The sequence below is a fragment of the Bombina bombina genome, chromosome 3, assembly GCF_027579735.1.
Source record: "Bombina bombina isolate aBomBom1 chromosome 3, aBomBom1.pri, whole genome shotgun sequence".
NCBI lineage: Eukaryota > Metazoa > Chordata > Amphibia > Anura > Bombinatoridae > Bombina > Bombina bombina.
In genome coordinates, this window is record NC_069501.1 from 640,961,153 (window position 1) to 640,982,205 (window position 21,053).

A 21,053-nucleotide genomic window follows, 5' to 3' on the forward strand; every position below is an offset into this window, starting at 1 on the left:
AGACTGAGGTGTATATACATCCAGATGGTCCTAAACAGGTTAATTAAATAAGTGCACAATATAGCTCAAATGATACTAAATTAAAACATGATAATTAGAAAATCCCTTTTGATTGGATTTACTTTTTTAATGTAAATTAAAACATTATGTAGATTATATGAAATTGCTAAATGCACATGCATAAATAAACGGAAAAAAATCATAAATATATGAGATCTCATGTGTTAGAAAAAAAAAGCAGGCAAAATAGAGATACATACATATACATGTCTAAAGATGGATATGTGTGTATACATATATATATGTGTGTGTTTATATATATATATATATATATATACACACATTTAAATACATAGATATGTAGACATATATAGAAGAGCATTGGAGTGCTTTACAGTTAAAGGGACACTCAGGTTAAATTAAATTTTCATGATTCAGATACAGCATGTAATTTTAAACAACTTTCCAATTTACTTCCATTAAAAAAAATGTGCACAGTCTTTTATATTTACAATTTTTGAGTCACCAGATCCTACTGAGCATGTGCAAGAATTCACAGCCTATACGTATATGCATTTGTGATTGGCTGATTGCTATCACATGGTACAAGGGGAGTGGAAATAGACATAACTTTGAAATTTGTTATAAAAAAATCTACTACTCATTTGAAGTTCAGACTAAGTGCTATTGCATTGTCTTGTTATCTTGCATTTGTTGATTATGCAAATCTAATGTGTTGACTGGTCCTTTAAGTAGAGGAAAACATGTAAAAACATATTTATGCAATATTCATATTCAATAATACTGCATATTTACTGTATTCTAACGTTCTGCACATAGCAGATTATGTTTTATGTATTTTAAAATAGATATTTCTATATATAATCATGTATATATCTATCCCTATATATAATCATGAATATATAGGTATAGATATAGATTTGTGCAAAATACCAACAGATATATGTAGAAATATGTATTTAGGAATAAGTAGAACATATTCTTCTATGTGAAGAACATTGAAATGTGAAATATTCATATTTTCATGTCGGGTTAGCACACTTGAGAATATGAGTTTGCACGCGAGTAGAGTGTTTTTTCCACATTTTTTGCTCCATTGACTTCTATTGGGGAAAGGGTTATCGAATGAGCGATATTCTAACTTCGGCTTTTTACGTGCGCCAGGTTAGCGCATGAGAGAAACCAGTTTACTTTCAACTTGTTAAAAAAACTACCCAACACGTGCAAAAAACTTACTTCTAGCAGAGTTAGCGCTCGAGCTGGAGCGTTAAATATCGGTTCACTTGTAATCTAGCCCTAAATGGGCCCTAGGTGCCATGTACTCACTCTCTATACTGTTTTACGTATGATCCAATCAGCTTCTTCTTTCTGCGCAGATCAATACAGAGCGCATGAAAAAAGTTTTCACATTCAAGACATTAATTATGCATAGAAACATTCATTTTCTCTCCGTTTTTTATTATCTTTTATATAAAAAAATCTACTTGATAATGTATTTGTAGTGAGCATTCTGGGGTCAAACAGTCTCAGAAAAGCAGGGACTAGAATGTCCCTTTAAAGAAAGGTATATCATTCAGCCATACAGCAGGCTTTAACCTTGTAGCTAGAACATTCCATATTTCTGAAGTGTTTGTACACCATAGTCTTAATAAACACAATGGTGCTAATGTTAAGCAACTTTAAATTTGCTACATAAAGGCCAACACATAAATATGGAAACAGTACTTGTTCTGGATTTGGTTAGTATGATTTATCTTTTCAATTAGAGGGGCAAGGAATTCAATATTCCACAGCCTTTAAATCTAGTTTAAGGACAATTGCATATGCAACCATTTAGGCCAATGTGTCTTACTTGGACGGGTGAGCAACACCAAACAATCTCCTAATAATGAAGATAAAAACTATATGAGATTTATACTTTTACTACTTAATAGGCCTCAAACCGTCTGCATGGAAATATACTGAGGAAATCAGAGCGTTGCTTTGCTGCAAAGTACAGCTTAAAGAAATGGAATAGTTTGGCAATTTTACCAGCATTTGGAATATATTAACCATTGTAACAAAGTAAAAATGTTGCTGTAAGTGAAACTTTGTGCTTTGTGAATGAGTGTAAACGTGTATGTTATTTGCTAATGTTATGAATCCATAAATTGTCTTCAGTTCATTTAAAATAGTACAGCTACACCATTATAATGAGTGATTAGAAAAATTAAGGATGACAAGATGGCGAAGCAGAGAAGAAGACTCCGCCTTCATTTAGATCATTAAAATGTTATTACACCACATTTCTCTCTCTATATTCCTTAGACTATGTAGACTATGACAGCTCTGCTTACTCAGTGTTACAAATACGGAACAACTGCTTAAAGTTTAAAGTTGAAAAATAGCATGCTGAAGATTTTGTTTATATGATAGTGTGGGGTGTCCTGGGAAGGGGGGGTAGCAAAATGGGGTCAATACCTCTTTTGATGTCATTTGACAGCCATTTTTCTAAAGAAGAAAAGTTTATTGTGTATTAGCAACTCTCACCTGCTGCACATGTTGTCACTGTTTTCTGCCCCCCACCTTTAAAAAATCTGCAGGTACCCATAGCTTGGCATTTGTAGTAGAACAACTTTTCTATATACTTTAATTATTTATTTTGTCCCCCTTTCCAGTAATTATCTTACATTGTATCAATTCCACTGAGCTTCTATAAATAAATGGGTGCCGTCCTGTTTGAACCTAGGTTTTCCCATTATCTTTTCTGCTGAAAATAATTAGGGACAGATACAACACAGGCAATAAAAGATAGTGTACAAAGCAGGCTGTGTGGAAACCCTTGTTTTCACACTCTGTTTTACCTACTTTACACTTATAGCTTCAATATTTAAGCAACTAATATAGGACTAGAATACGAGTGAAGATCTATTTAGCATTCCCGTTTGTGCGTTAACTTTGCTACACGGAAGCTTTTTGCGAGCAAAAAGTGGAACTTTGAATATTGCAAAACGCTTTAACTTACTCACGCTAACCCAACATGAACTCTGTATATTTCACATTCCAATGTTCTTCACAAAGCAGAATATGTTCTATTTATTCTTAAATAAATATTTAAACACACACGCACACACACACACACACATATATATATATATATATATATATATACACACAAAACACCTTATATCTTTGAAGCGCCTTATAACTTTTTAAATGCAAAATAATTTTTATCAGATGGAAGGTTAGATTACGAGTGAAGCACAAATGAACGCTTTCGCTCGAGCGTTAATTGCGCTAGTAGTACGTTTTTTGCGCTTTTTGGGTTGCGCTCCTATTATGAGTTGAAAGTAAACATTTTTCGCTCTCGTCGCAACTCGGCTAGAGCAAAAAGCCAAAGTTAGAATATTGCATGCATGTTCACATATCCCCCCATAAAAGTCAATGGGAAAAAAGTGGAAATCCCACTCTCGCGTCTCCCGATCGCATACTCTCATTTGCGCTAACCCAACGTGAAAATATAAATATTTCACATTCCAATGTTCTGCATATAGCAGAATATCTTCTATTTATTCATAAATACAGATTTCTGTATATATCTGATGGTATTTTGGTACAATATATATCTATACCTATATATATATATATATATATATATATATATATATATATATATATATATATGATTATATATATATATATATATATATATATATATATATATATATGTATACATAAGTATTTATGTTTTTGTATGTGTATATATGTCAGTAAATACATATATACACATATAAATACATAGGTACACATATAGACATATATACATCTTTAGACATGTATATTTGTCTCTGTTAAAGCCCCTTGCCTGAGATCTTTGAGCCCTTATAATAACTTTCGTGTGCAATATTGTTTTTGAATAATTTTTATTAGATTGTGTTATTATAAGTGTAACTGTACTTTGCAATATTATCAAAACAGTTTACTAGAGCTCTGAAGTAGCAGTAATCATTCTAGCATAAATCACGTTCGCTTGGGTGCACTCCACACGTAATCTAGCCCAGTGTTATGATGATTGTAACTGCACTTTTAAATGTATTTCTGATGTGTTTTGTGCAACATTTTTGTCTTGCATAACAGTTAACCAGAGCTCTGAAGTTGCGCTAACTCGGCGCGCATTAAATTTGATTGTGCTTAAGCAAACATGTTTACTTTCACCTCATAATATCTGCGCTATTTTTGATGCACGCAGAGACGCAAAACACCCCTTATCCCTTGAGCGCTACACTTAGCTCCACTTGTAATTTAGCCTATAATGTTTAAAAATACATCTACATAATATTCCCATGCTAATCTTTGCTTTGAATACATTATATCTAGCAAGACTTTACTGTTTAATATCCCTTTAAAATAATAATAAAAATACAAAATACACTATTTCTATTTTCTTACATTACGCTTACTGAATAGAGCTGTTGCAAACCAAACTATAATATTAATGAACTATTCTTATGAGGGTTAAACCTTTATTTGTTTCACAGTTATACACCATTAAGCCAACAATTCAATTAAGCATGATAGAACAATGAAGTGAAACGTGGTCCCATCGGAATAACTTGTTTATATCTATTCTTGTACTGTTGACTGCTATAAGAAACACAAAAAGGGCAATATCCCTTCCTAACGGATCAGCACTACAAACTTGCGGTCTGAAAGCAGACACTATCTCTAACAACACAAGTTGCCTTTATACCATCCAGGTAATTACAGGTTCAGGTCAAGGACTCTAAAGCATATTGATTTCATCCCTGTACCAACAAGGACCCTCCGGCACTGGCTGTATTCACTCATGCAGGGACAGCCTTTAAGGATCTGTGTCGCCAGGAATCCTCAGGCCCTATCATCGCCAGTAATAAGAAACCAAATGACCACTGAGCCTTGTCAGTTGTTGCCTAGAGCAATTAGAGTAGACTGAGTATTCATATTGTGGGTGACTTCATCTGCCAGCTGCATTCACACATCCTGCTTACCTGAATGCGTTATCGCTGCTGCAGAGAGCAGATTACACACAGCTTGTGCTGGAACTGCATTAGATAGGGTGAGGAGCACATAAGCACATACACAAACACAACAGAGAGCAATGTTTCTAGTGTGACAAATACAGTTAAGGCTTTTAAAAAAAACTGTGATATGTAAACCAACACATTCTTGCTGAAATGAATAACTAAAAATTAAAAAAATATTTATTTATTGTGCAGCACAGCAACAACAAAGTTCCATCTCTCCTAAATTGCTTGCAGTCTGACTAGCGAATGAGGATTGCTTTCATTATAATGTGTCATTTTCATTCAATAGAAAGGGGCAAGTGCTGGCCAGTTAGACTCAGGTTTGCCAGCAGTCCTATACAATCTGTAGGTGACTTGACACAGGTGGTATGTGGGGGTTACACATAGGCCCCTCCCCCAAGCATACCCTTAGGCCCCACACTTGACCTCACTATATATAGTTTTCACAACTAAGCAGTGATTTTAACATCTTGGCTGCTAGTACCTCTGACCTACATCTCTCCACTTCAATTATCTCTACATCCCTCTCCCACCTCCAAGATTTCTCATGTGCTGATCCTGTCCCCTGTAACTTTCAGTCTCTACCCTGCTCAATCAGACTGTCTTCAACCTTGCACAGCTTCAGGCGCTCCTTGAACACCCACCTATTCAGACAGGATTACCATTTCTCCTCTTTTTTATCCTACCCAAAATAAACCTTGAACTGCCTGACTCACTGCTGCAACTACAATCCATGTGACAAGTTACCCCAAACTTTATGTCTCTGCACCCTCAACCTGTAGACTGTAAGCTCTCCGGAGCAGGGCCCTCTTCCTCCTGCACTAGATTTGTTTAGTCTGCTATGTTTTGTATCTTATCACAAATCTCTGTACCCAGCGCTACAGAATTTTGCTGCACTATACAAATAAATGATGATAATAATAGTAGCATACAAATAATTAATGCCAGTAACACACACAGTTAAAGGGTCAGTAAACCTTAAAAATGTTATATAATTCTGCACATAGTGCAGAATTATATAACATTATATTAGCCAAACTTTCTAAAACATAATGTACCATTTTAATTTAAAAAAAAACACGCTGTTTTACAGACCCGCTCTCTGTACTCTGCTGAGCGGGTCTGTTATATTTACTCAGCGCATCAGGCCAGCTGTATAGTCACAGCCCGGCCCGACCGCGCCATAAGACTAAGTGCAGCTCGCTCCTGCTGTCAGACAGAGCAGAAGCGAGCTGCACTTAGTCTTATGGCGCGGTCGGGCCGGGCTGTGACTATACAGCTGACACGCTGCGCTGTGTGAATATAACAGACCCGCTCAGCAGAGTACAGAGAGAGGGTCTGTAAAACAGCGGGGTTTTTTTTTAAAATTAAAAGGGTACATTATGTGTTAGAAAGTTTGGCTAATATAATGTTATATAATTCTGCACTATGTGCAGAATTATATAACAGTATTTTTAAAGTTTACTGACACTTTAACTTTCCTTTAACTGCCAGTAGCTCATGCAGAGCAGAACACCCCATAACAGCTAGTAACAAAAAGTGTTTTTTTACCCCCCTGCTGCCAGTAACACAGATGAGCACAGGTTTAGTGCCACTTCTATCTGTGCCACAGAGGCATGAAACCTTTACATTTTAGCTGCCACTTAGATTATGTTAAAAAACATTTAAGTGTCCGGTATTTTTGCATAGATTTTACTTGACAGTCTGCTGAAACATTGTACTGTCCGGCTGAATACTGAACATCTGGCACCTCGACCCTAGTAACTTTAAGGGGAAAGATTTTCAGCAAAACAGATTTTGGGAGGTTTAAAACAACTTAAGGGGACATGAAACCCAAATTGTTCTTTCATGATTCAGATAGCACACAATTAAAAAAACTAACAACAAAAAAAAAAAAAACTTTCCAGTTTACTTCTGTTGTAAAATGTACTTAATTCTCTTGGTATATTTTGTTGGAGGAGCAGCAATGCCTTACTGGGAGCTAGCCCAGCACATCAGGTGAGCCAATGCCAAGAGAACATGTATGTGCAGCCACCAATCAGCGGCTAGCTCAGAGTAGTAGAATTGCTGATCTCAAGCCTACCTAGGAATGATTTTCAACAAAAGATATCAAGGGAACAAAGCAGATTAGATAACAGAAGTAAACTGAATATTATTTAAAACTTTATTTTTTACTTTACTGTACCTTTAACATTTTACAAAAACTAAAATAAAAAATACAATTTGTCCATGTTTCTTCACATCTTCTGCATGAGAAATACAAATTGTGTATGGAAGGAAACAATATAGCTCTATGAGATATCTCAAAAACGTTTGTAAAAAATGTATTATATATACTTGAGCAACAGTACGTTTTTTAGGCTCTAATAACATGGTAAAATGTATTTAAACATAAATAAAATATTTCCACATACAAATATTCTTTAATTAAAATGTAAAAACATATTTGAAAGGAGAAGTAAGTGATCTGTATCCTACAGAACCTTATGTCCTACCATTAGTTATGCTAATTTGCGCACAGTTGTCAGGTGTGCTGTTGAGAAACTTACCCTGTAGAATACACAGATCATTTTATAGTGCACAAAAACACATTGTTTTACAATTTACTTCTATTATCCAATTTGCTTCATTCTCTTGGTATGCTTTGTTGAAGTAATACACTACTGGGAGCTAGCTGAAAGACAATGGCATATATGTGCAGCCACCAACCAGCAGCTTCTCAGCCTACCTAAGCATACTTTTAAACAAAGGATAAAAAGAGAACTAAACAAATAAGACAATAGAAATAAATTGGAAAGTGACTTATAAGTTGCCTGCTCTATCTGAATCATGAAAGAAAAAAAAAAAAATGGGCTTCATGTCACTTTATTTCTCCTATACCCACATCAGCAAGTTTTGGTGATATTGCAAGCAGGCTGAACACCAGCTGCTTTCTGCTCTAGATCAGCAGTGCTCTGCAGCTCCAAGTAGAACTTTATCTATGTGTTTAATTCCTTTACAGGGGTTAAACTCATAGTTCCATGGTTAGTAGTGCACGAATTACATGCTCTAACAAACTATAGCATGTCATTTTCCCATTACCAAATCCTTTTAAGTATGTTTTGTTAGTTCCTAAAAGTAGAATAATAACAATATGTACTAGAATGATTGATTATATATTAAACAGTAGCTTTAATTAAACATAAGGTTCAGTTTATTTGTGAGTCCCAATAAGTTAGGACTGGAATCTTTTCATTTATATAGCTATAGTACGTATTTGTGTCTTTTGTATAGACAGGTGCTTCTCAATTGTATTTAAGAAGATTTATTGTATCCCTTACATTTTGTTATTCCTCCTTATATGGCATAAGAAAACATATCTTGTATTTGCATTTTACCCACATTTCCCAAGACCTTGGACCTTACAATCTGCATATCTGTGTACATTTGTCACAACCAGCAGAAATCACATCACATTAGTCTCACAGCTACCAATGTTATGTGAGCGTCATACAAACGAATTCAAGCACACGGTGTACAGAGGAAAGCTGCCTGCAGTGCCCTTAGAAATAACAGCGCACCAATAAAACATATAAGCTATATTAACCCTTTACAATCCCATGAGATCTACTGCTTACAACCCACTAGTAGTGCACTGTAGGTCTTGGCATTGGTGAAGTGGTTAAATCCACAAGATGATAAACACTAATGCAATCTTGTGAGGGCAAGACAAGGCGATACAGCCTGATAACACAAGGCGCCACAATGCTTGCATCGCTTAGCAACAAGCAATCAGCAGTAAGATACCAATCAACAGTCAGAACTTCAAGGTGCCTAACATGACAATTACTTCCTGGTTCAGCATAGATGACTCACATTTTTCATCTGATTTATGACAGAACCAGCTCTGTAATGTTTAATAAGACACAGAGCTAACTGTTATAAAAGTTAAACAGCTATCCAGGTCTCACGTAATAAGCTACCTTATGTCAGATCATAGAGAACAATAAGGCGAGTGATTTGCACAAACATTACACAAAACAAGTAAATAAACTTGAAAACTTGATCCAGGGCTGATTACTAAATTTGTGAAACAGAGGAATTGTTACACAAATCCTGGTTATAATGAATATTAATGAAACCATATGCTAAGCTGGGCTGGCAGCAGATACAATGCTAAGAGTGTATCTCTTCTGCATGATATTATGATAGCCCCTGTGTAACACATTCAAAGCAGACTGTCACCTTGCGCTGACATCCGAGGCTTTTAAATGTTCCAGGAATCCCACAAGTTACTGTAATGCACAATATATCCTGAAGGCATAAAAAGCCATCACTGGCAGAAAAGTCATACAATGGCACAACTACTGAGGTACAAAGCAAAAAACTAATGTATATGTGCATTTTATGTAATGTCTTACATCTCCTGAGTGGGCTTTAAAGGGACAGTACATTCAAAATTAAACATTCACGATTCAGATAGAGAATGCAATTTAAACAACTTTTCAATTTACTTTTATTATCAAATTTGATTTGTACTCTTTGTATAATTTGTTGAAGAATAAGTCTAAGTAGGCTGATAGGTGCTTATGTGTGTGCATGTGTCTGTAGCAGTCTAAGGCAGCAGTGTTTGTAACTATGTAAAACATTGTTAAAAACAATGTTGCAAACACTGCTGCCAGATGGCTAAAGACACATGCACACTCCTGAGCACAACTAGGATCACTCTTTTACAAAGGATACCAAGAGAACTAAGCACAATTGATAATAGTAGTAAACTTAAACATTTTTTAAAACTGCATGTTCTGTGCAATACATTTAAGTTTTATTTTTTAATGTACTATCTTTTTAACCCCTTAATGACCAGTCACAGCCACATATCCTATATGATGCTGATTTTTAATAGGGCTTGTGCTTTTAATAGAGCGCTTTCAACGCCAGTGGCGAGGATGCACTATAATAGGACTTATTGCTCGAGGTGAGACCCACGCTATTACAGGCCAAAAAATATGTAAGGACCAGCAACGTACAGAGTATGTCATGGTCGTTAAGGGGTTAACTGATTTGTTTAACAATTTTTAAGTATTAAATAAACACAGTTACAAACAAGCATTTGTGCAATTATAAATTGCTTGAATACCTTACAGGGTTTTTATTAAACATCATGATGCTATTAAAAAATAAATAAAAAGCCAAACATAAAAGCTCATGTGTAATTTGTATTATTAAAGGGCCATAATACCCAAATGTTGAGATACTTGCAAGTGATGCAGCATAGCTGTAAAAAGCTGACTAGAAAATATCACCTGAACATCTCTATGTAAAAAAGAAAGATATTTTACCTCAAAAGTTTCTCAGTAGCCACATCCCATTGTAAAGGATTTCTAAGCAGCAAATCAGTATATGTCTGTCCCGGGACAGCTAAGGGAGTGACCTTACGTGCACTCTCATCTTATTTCCCTATTCAGTTTAAAGGAAGTTTGCTATGAAATCTCATGAGAGTTAAGTGAAATCTCATGAGATCACAGTAAAATAGTTCATGACCTCAGCCCTGTTGAAGCTGATTGGCTGCTGTTCATTTCTTTATTTTACCTGCAGCTGGGCTACAGCTGAGTATAACTTTTTACACAGATCTTACTCTGCTGAGCTGAGGAGTTTGTGAGGTAAAATATCTTCCTTTTTTACTAAGAGATGCTCAGGTGATATAGCATATGAGTATTATGTCCCTTTAACCCCTTAACGACCAAGGACGTACGCCATACAGTTAATGACCGAGGACGTATGGCGTACGTCCTTGGTCTGGAAAGCAGCTGGAAGCGATCCTGCTCGCTTTCAGCTGCTTTCCGGTGATCGCAGTGATGCCTCGATATGGAGGCATCCTGCAATAACCCCCCTTGGCCATCCGATGCAGAGAGAGCCACTCTGTGGCCCTCTCTGCACCGGACATTGATGGCCGGTATCGTTGGTGGGTGGGAGCTTACGTGGGAGGCGGGTGGGCGGCCATCGATGCTCTGTGTGGAGTGGAGGGGGGCGATATCATGGGTGGGACCTACGGGGGCGCGCATGGGCGCGCGCGTGCACAGGGGCGGCGGGCGGGCGCGTGTACGGGACGGGAGCGGGTGGGAACCGCTACACTACAGAAAAAAATGAAGTTAAAAGTAAATAATAATTTTTTAAGTAATAAAAATTGCATCTAAGGGATCTGGAAGGGGTGGGGGGTTGGTCTTGGGGGGGGGAAAGCTACACTACAGAAAAGGGCATTTTTTTTTTAAAAAAGGCACATTTTTTACTAAACTGGGTACTGGCAGACAGCAGCCAGTACCCATGATGGCGCCCATTAAGGCAGAGGGGAAGGGTTAGAGAGCTGTTTGGTGGGGGATCAGTGAGGTTGGGGGCTAAGGGGGGATCCTACACATCAGCATATGTAAATATGCTTTTAAAAAAAAAGGCCAAATACCTTTTATTTTAGTACTGGCAGAGTTTCTGCCAGTACTTAAGATGGCAGGGACAATTGTGGGGTGGGGGTAGGAACAGAGCTGTTTGGGAGGGATCAGGGGGTCTGATGTTTCAGGTGGGAGGCTAAAGCTAAAATTAACCCTGCAAGCTCCCTACAAGCTACATAAATAACCCCTTCACTGCTAGCCATAATACACGTGTGATGCGAGCGGTATTTAGCGGCCTTCTAAATACCAAAAAGCAATGCCAAAGCCATATATGTCTGCTATTTCTGAACAAAGGGGATCCCAGAGAAGCATTTACAACCATTTGTGCCATAATTGCACAAGCTGTTTGTAAATAATTTCAGTGAGAAACCTAAAGTTTGTGAAAAAGTTTTTTAAAAAGGGAACTTTTTTTTATTTGATCGCATTTGGCGGTGAAATGGTGGCATGAAATATACCAAAATGGGCCTAGATTAATACTTTGGGTTGCCTACTACACGCAACTAAAGCTAAAATTAACCCTACAAGCTCCCTATAAGCTCCCTAATTAACCCCTGCACTGCTGGGCATAATACACGTGTGGTGCGCAGCGGCATTTAGCGGCCTTCTAATTACCAAAAAGCAAAGCCAAAGTCATATATGTCTGCTATTTATGAACAAAGGGGATCCCAGAGAAGCATTTACAACTATTTGTGCCATAATTGCACAAGCTGTTTGTAAATGATTTCAGTGAGAAACCTAAAATTGAGAAAAATGTAACGCTTTTTTTAATTTGATCGCATTTGGCGGTGAAATGGTGGCATGAAATATACCAAAATTGGCCTAGATCAATACTTGGGGTTGTCTACTACACTACACTAAAGCTAAAACTACCCCAAAAAGCTCCCTACATGCTCCCTAATTAACCCCTTCACTGCTGGGCATAATACACGTGTGGTGCGCAGTGGCATTTAGCGGCCTTCTAATTACCAAAAAGCAACGCCAAAGTCATATATGTCTGCTATTTCTGAACAAATGGGATCCCAGAGAATAATTTACAACCATTTATGCCATAATTGCACAAGCTGTTTGTAAATAATTTAAGTTAGAAACCAAAAGTTTGTGAAAAAATTTGTGAAAAAGTGAACGATTTTTTGTATTTGATCGCATTTGGCGGTGAAATGGTGGCATGAAATATACCAAAATGGGCCTAGATCAATACTTTGGGTTGTCTACTAAAAGAAAATATATATATGTCAATGAATATTCAGAGATTCCTGAAAGATATCAGTGTTCTAATGTAACTAGCGCTAATTTTGAAAAAAAAAAATGGTTTGGAAATAGCAAAGTGCTACTTGTATTTATGGCCCTATAACTTACAAAAAAAGCAAAGAACATGTAAACATTGGGTATTTCTAAACTCAGGACAAAATTTAGAAACTATTTAGCATGGGTGTTTTTTGGTGGTTGTAGATATGTAACAGATTTTGGGGGTCAAAGTTAGAAACGTGTGTGTTTTTTCCATTTTTCCCCATATTTTATAAAAAAAATTATAGTAAATTATAAGATATAATGAAAATAATGGTATCTTTAGAAAGTCCATTTAATGGAGAGAAAAATGGTATATAATATGTGTGGGTACAGTAAATGAGTAAGAGGAAAATTACAGCTAAACACAAACACCTAAAAAATGTAAAAATAGCCTTGGTCCCAAACGGACAGAAAATGGAAAAGTGCTGTGGTCATTAAGGGGTTAAAGGGACAGTAAACCATAAAAAAAATGTTATATAATTCTGCACATAGTGCAGAATTATATAACATTATAATAGCGCAAACATTGTAAAACCAAATTTCCCCTTTGAATTTAAAAAATAACTGCTGTTTTACAGACCCGCTCTCTGTGATCTTCTGAGCGGGTCTGTTTTTTTCTAACAGCGCATCTGGCCAGCTGTATAGTCACAGCCCGGCCCGACCGCGCCATAGCACTAAGTGCAGCTCGCTCCTGCTGTCTGACAGAGCAGGAGCGAGCTGCACTTAGTGCTATGGCGGAGCAACAGGTTTGAATACAGGCTTGATCCTGACTAAAGCCTGACTAAACGCCTGAACGTCTGGGACATCTGCCAGACGTTTGTGTAAAAGAATAGACAAAGCAGATATCTGTCCTTTCAAGGAACTAGTTGATAATCCCTTCTCCAATCCTTCTTGGAGAAAAGACAATATCCTAGGAATCCTAATCTTACTCCATGAGTAACCCTTGGATTCACACCAATAAAGATATTTTTCGCCATATCTTATGATAGATTTTCCTGGTGACAGGCTTTCTAGCCTGAATCAGGGTATCAATGACCGACTCAGAAAACCCACGCTTTGATAAAATCAGGCGTTCAATCTCCAAGCAGTCAGACGCAGAGAAATTAGAATTGGATGCTTGAATGGACCCTGGATTAGAAGGTTCTGCCTCATCGGCAGAGTCCACGGTGGAACCGATGACATGTCCACCAGATCTGCATACCAAGTCCTGCGTGGCCACGCAGGCGCTATCAAAATCACTGAAGCTCTCTCCTGCTTGATTCTGGCAACCAGACGTGGAAGGAGAGGAAACGGTGGAAATACATAGGACAGGTTGAAGGACCAGGGCACTGCTAGAGCATCTATCAGTACTGCCTGGGGATCCCGGGACCTGGACCCGTAACAAAGAAGCTTGGCATTCTGATGAGACGCCATCAGATATAATTCTGCCCCATATCCGAGTCAGCTGGGCAAATACTTCCGGATGGAGTTCCCACTCCCCCGGATGAAAAGTCTGGCGACTTAGGAAATCCGCCTCCCAGTTCTCTACCCCTGGGATATGGATTGCTGAAAGATGGCAAGAGTGAGTCTCTGCTAAACGGATTATTTTGGTCACCTCCATCATCGCTAGAGAACTCTGTGTTCCTCCTTGATGATTGATATAAGCTACAGTCGTGATGTTGTCCGACTGAAATCTGATGAACTTGGCCGCAGCCAGCTGAGGCCACGCCTGAAGAGCATTGAATATCGCTCTCAGCTCTAGAATGTTTATCGGGAGGAGAGCTTCCTCCTGAGACCATAAGCCCTGAGCTTTCAGGGAGTTCCAGACTGCACCCCAGCCCAGTAGGCTGGCATCTGTCATTACTATGAGCCACTCTGGCCTGCGGAAACACATTCCCAGAGACAGGTGGTCCTGAGACAACCATCAGAGAAGAGAATCTCTGGTCTCCTGATCCAGATGTATTTGAGGAGATAAATCTGCATAATCCCCATTCCACTGTTCGAGCATGCATAGTTGCAGTGGTCTGAGGTGTAGGCAGGCAAAAGGAACTATGTCCATTGCCGCTACCATTACCTCCATACATTGAGCCACTGATGGCCGAGGAATGGAATGAAGAGCTCGGCAGGTGGTTATGAGTTTTGATTTCCTGACCTCTGTCAGAAATATTTTCATTTCTACTGAGTCTATCAGAGTCCCTAAGAAGAAAACTCTTGTGAGAGGGAGGAGAGAACTCTTTTTTATGTTCACCTTCCACCCATGAGATCTCAGAAAAACCAACCCGATGTCCGTGTGGGACTTGGCTAGCTGGAAAGTCGACGCTTGAATTAAGATGTCGTCTAGATAAGGCGCCACTGCTATGCCCCGCGGTCTTAGCACCGCCAAAAGGGACCCTAGCACCTTTGTGAAAATTCTGGGAGCTGTGGCCAACCCGAAAGGAAGGGCCACAAACTGGTAATGCCTGTCCAGAAAGGCGAATCTGAGGAATTGACGATGATCTCTGTGAATAGGGATGTGCAGATACGCATCCTTTAAGCTCACGGTGGTCATATATTGACCCTCCCGGATTAGAGGCAGAATGGTCCGAATGGTCTCCATCTTGAACAATGGTACCCTGAGGAATTTGTTTAGAATTTTGAGATCCAAGATTGGTCTGAAAGTTCCTTCTTTTTTGGGAACCACAAACAGGTTTGAGTAAAACCCTAGCCCTTGTTCTGCTTTTGGAACTGAGCGAATCACTCCCATGGTATGTAGGTCTTCTACACAGCGTAAGAACGCCTCTCTCTTTGTCTGGTTTGCAGACAATTGAGAAATGTGAAATCTCCCCCTTGGGGGGAGTCTTTGAAGTCCAGAAGATAACCCTGGGTAACAATTTCTAAAACCCAGGAATCGTGAACATCTCTTGCCCAAGCCTGGTCTGCCCCCTACTAGATCCGGTCCCGGATCGGGGGCTACCCCTTCATGCTGTCTTAGAGGCAAGCAGCAGGCAAAATTCCCCTCTTGCTTCGCAGCTGGGGAAGAGGAAGAGGGACCACCCTTGAAGTTCCGAAAGGAACGAAAATTATTTTGTTTGCTCCTCATTTTATTTGTTTTATCCTGAGGGAGGACATGGCCTTTCCCTCAAGTGATGTCTGAAATAATCTCTTTCAGTTCAGGCCCGAATAGGGTCTTCCCCTTGAAAGGGATGTTCAAAAGTTTAGATTTTGATGAAACATCAGCAGACCAGGACTTAAGCCATAAAGCCCTGCGCGCTAAAACGGCACAACCTGAATTCTTTGCCGCTAATTTAGCCAGTTGAAAAGCGGCATCTGTAATGAAAGAATTAGCCAGCTTAAGGGCCTTAATTCTATCCATAATATCCTCTAATGGAGTCTCCATCTGAAGAGCCTCTTCTAGAGCCTTGAACCAGAAAGCAGCTGCAGTAGTTACAGGAACAATGCATGCAATAGGTTGGAGAAGAAAACCTTGATGAACAACAATTTTCTTTAGGAGACCCTCTAATTTTTTATCCATAGGATCTTTGAAAGTACAACTGTCTTCGAAAGGTATAGTTGTACGCTTGGCGAGAGTAGAAATAGCTCCCTCCACCTTAGGGACCGTCTGCCATGAGTCCCGCATGGTGTCAGATATGGGAAACATTTTTTTAAAAACAGAAGGGGGAGCGAACGGTATACCTGGTCTATCCCACTCCTTAGTAATAATGTTTGCAATCCTCTTAGGGACTGGAAGCACATTAGTGTAAACAGGAACCTCTAAGTATTTGTCCATTTTACACAATTTCTCTGGGACCACGATGGGGTCACAATCATCCAGAGTCGCTAATACCTCCCTGAGCAACAAGCGGAGGTGTTCTAGCTTAAATTTAAAGGCCGTCATATCAGAATCTGTCTGAGGGAGCGTCTTCCCTGAATCAGAAATCTCTCCCTCAGACAGCAAATCCCTTACCCCTACTTCAGAACATTGTGAGGGTATATCGGATACAGCTACTAAAGCGTCAGAAGGTTCAGTATTTGTTCTTAACCCAGAGCTGTCACACTTTCCTTGTAACCCAGGCAGTTTAGATAAAACCTCTGTGAGGGTTGTATTCATAACTATGGCCATATCTTGTAAAGTATACGAAGTCGACGCACTAGAGGTACTTGGCGTGACTTGTGCGGGCGTTGTGGTCACTGGTTGTGACACTTGGGGAGAGCTAGATGGCATAACCTCATTTCTTGCAGTCTGAGATTCATCTAACGCTATATTTTTAAGTGCTATAATATGCTCTTTAAAATTTATAGACATATCAATGCAAATGGGACAAATTCTAAGAGGGTGTTCCACAATGGCTACTAAACACATTGAACAAGGAGTTTCCTTGATGTCAGAAATGTTAAACAGGCTAGTAATGAAACAAGCAAGCTTGGGAAACACTTTATTCAAAGTAAACAGTACTTAGAAAAAAAACGATACTGTGCCTTTAAGAGAAAAAAAGATGCACAAACTCTGCAAAACAGTGTAAAAAAGCAGTAAACTTTTCGAAATTTTTACAGTGGAATCATAAAGCCTTAGTAAGATTGCCCCACCAGTCAAATAAACGATTAACCCCTTAATGGAAAAACTGGATTGACAAAACGTCAAAACACCGGTATAAAAACGTTCAGCACCTCTGCTGTGGCGCCTACCTGCCCTTAGGGATAGAATTGTGGGGAAAAAGCTTCCTTTAGGCCCTCAATTACAGCATGACCCTCCGGAGTAGCAGTTGGATGTCTTGTGTGTAAAATAAACTGCGCATCTGAGGCGCGAAAATAGGCCCCTCCCACCTCACTCGATGTCAGTGGGGCCTAAAAGAAACACACCAAAGTGTTTCTAAACTAGCCATGTGGGTTAATAACCCTTGAATAAGCCATAATGGAGCTCCCAAAGTCCCTCAAAACGTTTTTAATAAAAAAGTCCCTCAAACCTCTTAATAAAAAACGTTTTACTTATAAGTGCCACCAGTAACAATTTAGCCCTTTGTGCAAGCTGGGATTCCATACTAAGTCTCTGAATACAGCTTATCCTTCCCTCATGGAGAAAATGTCAGCCTTTTCTAGAATTATCACAGTCTGTCTAGAAAAAAATTGACTGAACATACCTCAAAGCAGCTTATTATGCAAACCGTTCCCCCAACTGAAGTTTTCCTGTACTCCTCAGCCTCTGTGGGAACAGCAATGAATCTTAGTTACAAAGTGCTAAGATCATCATCCTCCTTGCAGAAATCTTCATCCCTTTTCTGCTAGAGAGGGAATAGTACACACCGGTACCATTTAAAATAACAAACTTTTGCTTGAGAAAATAAAAACTAACATTTTTGTCACCACACTCACTTTACCCTTCCTAGCACTTAGAGTAGGCAAAGAGAATGACTGGGGGGTGGGGCTAAGGGAGGAGCTATATAGACAGCTCTGCTGTGGGTGCTCTCTTTGCCACTTCCTGTTGGGAAGGAGAATATCCCACAAGTGATGGATGAATCCGTGGACTCGATACATCTTGCAAGAGAAATCTGTATAAACATGGTGATTTAGGACATACAAGGGCAGATTACAAGTGGAGCGGTACTTAATATTCCCACTTGCGTGCTAACTCAGCTAGAAGTAAGTTTTTTGCGTATTGGGTAGCAAGTTGAAAGTAAAACGTTTTCGCTCACGCTCTAACCTGATGCAAGCAAAAAGTCTAACTTTGAATATCAAACAGGATATCGCTCGTGCGTAACATGCCACTCGTAATCGGGCCAAAAAATAGAAAGCGAAATGAAAGAATGAATGATTGTCATATTCACTTAAATTGTTTCATTCTGACGATGACTGAGTGCAGTTTGACAAATGAATAATAAAATACACATTTTTGCACATGGCTACTACATAATTAAAAGCATGATTTTTTTTAGTATTTTCATATCCCAAGTTCCCATGTTTATACATCTGTAGCAAATACTGGTTGTATTACATCTTAGTAATGAGTCATCAAACGCAGCTCTGACCAATGTGCGGTGCCATTTTTAGGAAGCAGAGCAGCTTGGGAATTCCAGGTAGTAGAGGGGATATTGCCAAGTATAATCACATCATACTTATAAAATCATTTACAAAAGGATTGGCCCCTGTACATGACCTGTTAATTTCCATAGGCATAACACAGTCCCTGTATACAGCCATTGTTTTGCTCTTTAAAAAAAAAACATTTACACAGCTATTTCTGTGCTGCTTGTTACAGATTCTTTTTACAGTTCAAATCTCAATCCACTCAGTAGCCTCATGGGGGATTTTCAGATCGCTACAAATTAAAATCCTCTTCGACTCCTGACTATTTGACTAATGTTTTGTGTTTAATAACTCTACTTGTGAGAGATTTTATTTGACAAAACCCTGCTGTTTCTGGAGCCCTGTTTGCCATGCAGCTGTAGAACAGCAGAAAACCCTGTTATTCAAATACTGTACTTATGCACTGTATGAAACCAGATACATAACACAGTAGCAAGATTTATAAACCGCGGCGCAACACAGATAAATGTACTTCTTATGGAGCACCTGCAAGGATTTCCAGTATTCCTTAGGTCAAGAAACACTGATTCCCATGTGTTTACCATCTAAATTCAGATAAAGACATTTATACAGCACTACAAACAATGGATTTGTGACCCTAAAAGCGTACAGACATTGTGAAATATACAGGGAGGGCAAAATTAACTCATTAACTACAGCACCACAATCTTTCTTAATAATTGAAAGGAAACAACTAATTTGGTTAGCGGAAAATGATCATGTGATATATAAGATATTCTAAATCATGTTTCAAGACATATTCATCTGTGTACAATAGCAGATCTTACTGTTGAGAAGAAATATATAAAGCTTTAGATGATCTCAGTTTCCAAAAGAGCCAAATGTTGCATCAAATACTGCTTATCTAATACAGGATATGTACAAAATGTCTATGACCATAAACTAACATCTACTGTGTGATTATGGGCATCAATTCTCAGTTTAGGCGGCATTCTGTAAAAAGATTTATCAGTACTACTATGGAGGGTCAACGAGATTATTTCACTCCACTGGTGAACGTTACAGAATTGGTTTCAATGAAATCACATGACACTCATAATGTTAACAAGAAATCATTATTCAAGTAAATTGATGACTGTCACTCTATGTGCACTGCATGCTATGTGAATATTGTACACCATATGAACTGCATGCAAACAGTGTATTCGCAATAATATACAACTTTCTTTTACTGTATGACCAAGTAGATCTTAAGTGTATACCATTATATAAAACAAAAGTTGTTTGACTCCCTTTCAGCTGAAGTCAAACATCATTTTAAGTCTCCATTAATGTAAAAGAAAATGTCATTTTTGACTTAAAGGTTCTTTATGAACCTCCTACCTGAGGTGGCATCAATGACTGTTGAGCCTCCTCTGCAATCAGAAACTGTACGGGGTGATCCCGGCATGCTAACAGGCTCTGAGCGAACAGGCTGGATCCTATAATAGTAAGACAGACTCTAAATAGAATATTTCGAACAATTTACTAAATTTTATCACTATATTAAGGTGGATAAAAAAGAAGCACACCACAAAGCCATCATACCAAAGTCTATCCTCACTCAATTTTATAAAATAAAGAAAAGTATGAGCAAGGGGCATATCTAATGGAGGTTTGGGGGGCACTCATCTGAATGGAAGCATCAAGTGAACACCCCAGTATTATGTTCCTGTTGTATCTGTTTTGACAGCATGTGCTACATTACATTACTATTGACTGTGGGGCAGCGCTATACCTGGGCGGACCTAGGCTATAACATATTATAATGCAACCCAATGTTTAGAAAGCTAAAGATCATGGTGGAAGACAATATGGGCTGTGGACCTCTTCTACTAGTTATTCCGATCATTATTGTAAAAATTATTTGTATTTATTCAAATTACCCTTTTGCCTTCATTACCTTTTTCATTTCATTACCTTTCATTCATTTCATTTATCAGTATCAAGCACTAGTTAAGTAAAAAAGGCACTACCATGCAAAATCATGGTAGCCGACGCCTTTATAGCTTGTAGGTACATCAGTAATGGATGCAACCCCAGGATCCACTAGACGTACTAATGGCTGCGCAATACATATGATATTAGATTGAATCACAACCCTCTAACTACTTATTCACTAATAGAAAAGGGGATTAATACTCACAAGGCTTGTTATTGGTTTTGGATCAGGAACTACATGGGCCAGGAATTTTGTTTTTGTTTTTAGCAGTGGTAGAACTTACATGGACAAGCATTTTTTTTT

General features: G+C 38.5%; 1 protein-coding gene across 2 annotated transcripts in view; it reads right to left on the reverse strand.

Moving 5' to 3' along the window:
* The window catches only part of BCAS3 (BCAS3 microtubule associated cell migration factor), a 2,220,355-nt gene that overhangs the window by 793,151 nt on the left and 1,406,151 nt on the right, over positions 1–21,053 (reverse strand). The window contains exon 23 of one of the 2 annotated variants that reach the window (XM_053707348.1): positions 20,153–20,250. In XM_053707348.1, the coding sequence (XP_053563323.1) occupies positions 20,153–20,250 (98 nt within the window). Of the gene's footprint in view, positions 1–20,126; positions 20,251–21,053 lie in introns of those variants that run through there. The other variant, XM_053707349.1, reaches the window with a different exon arrangement.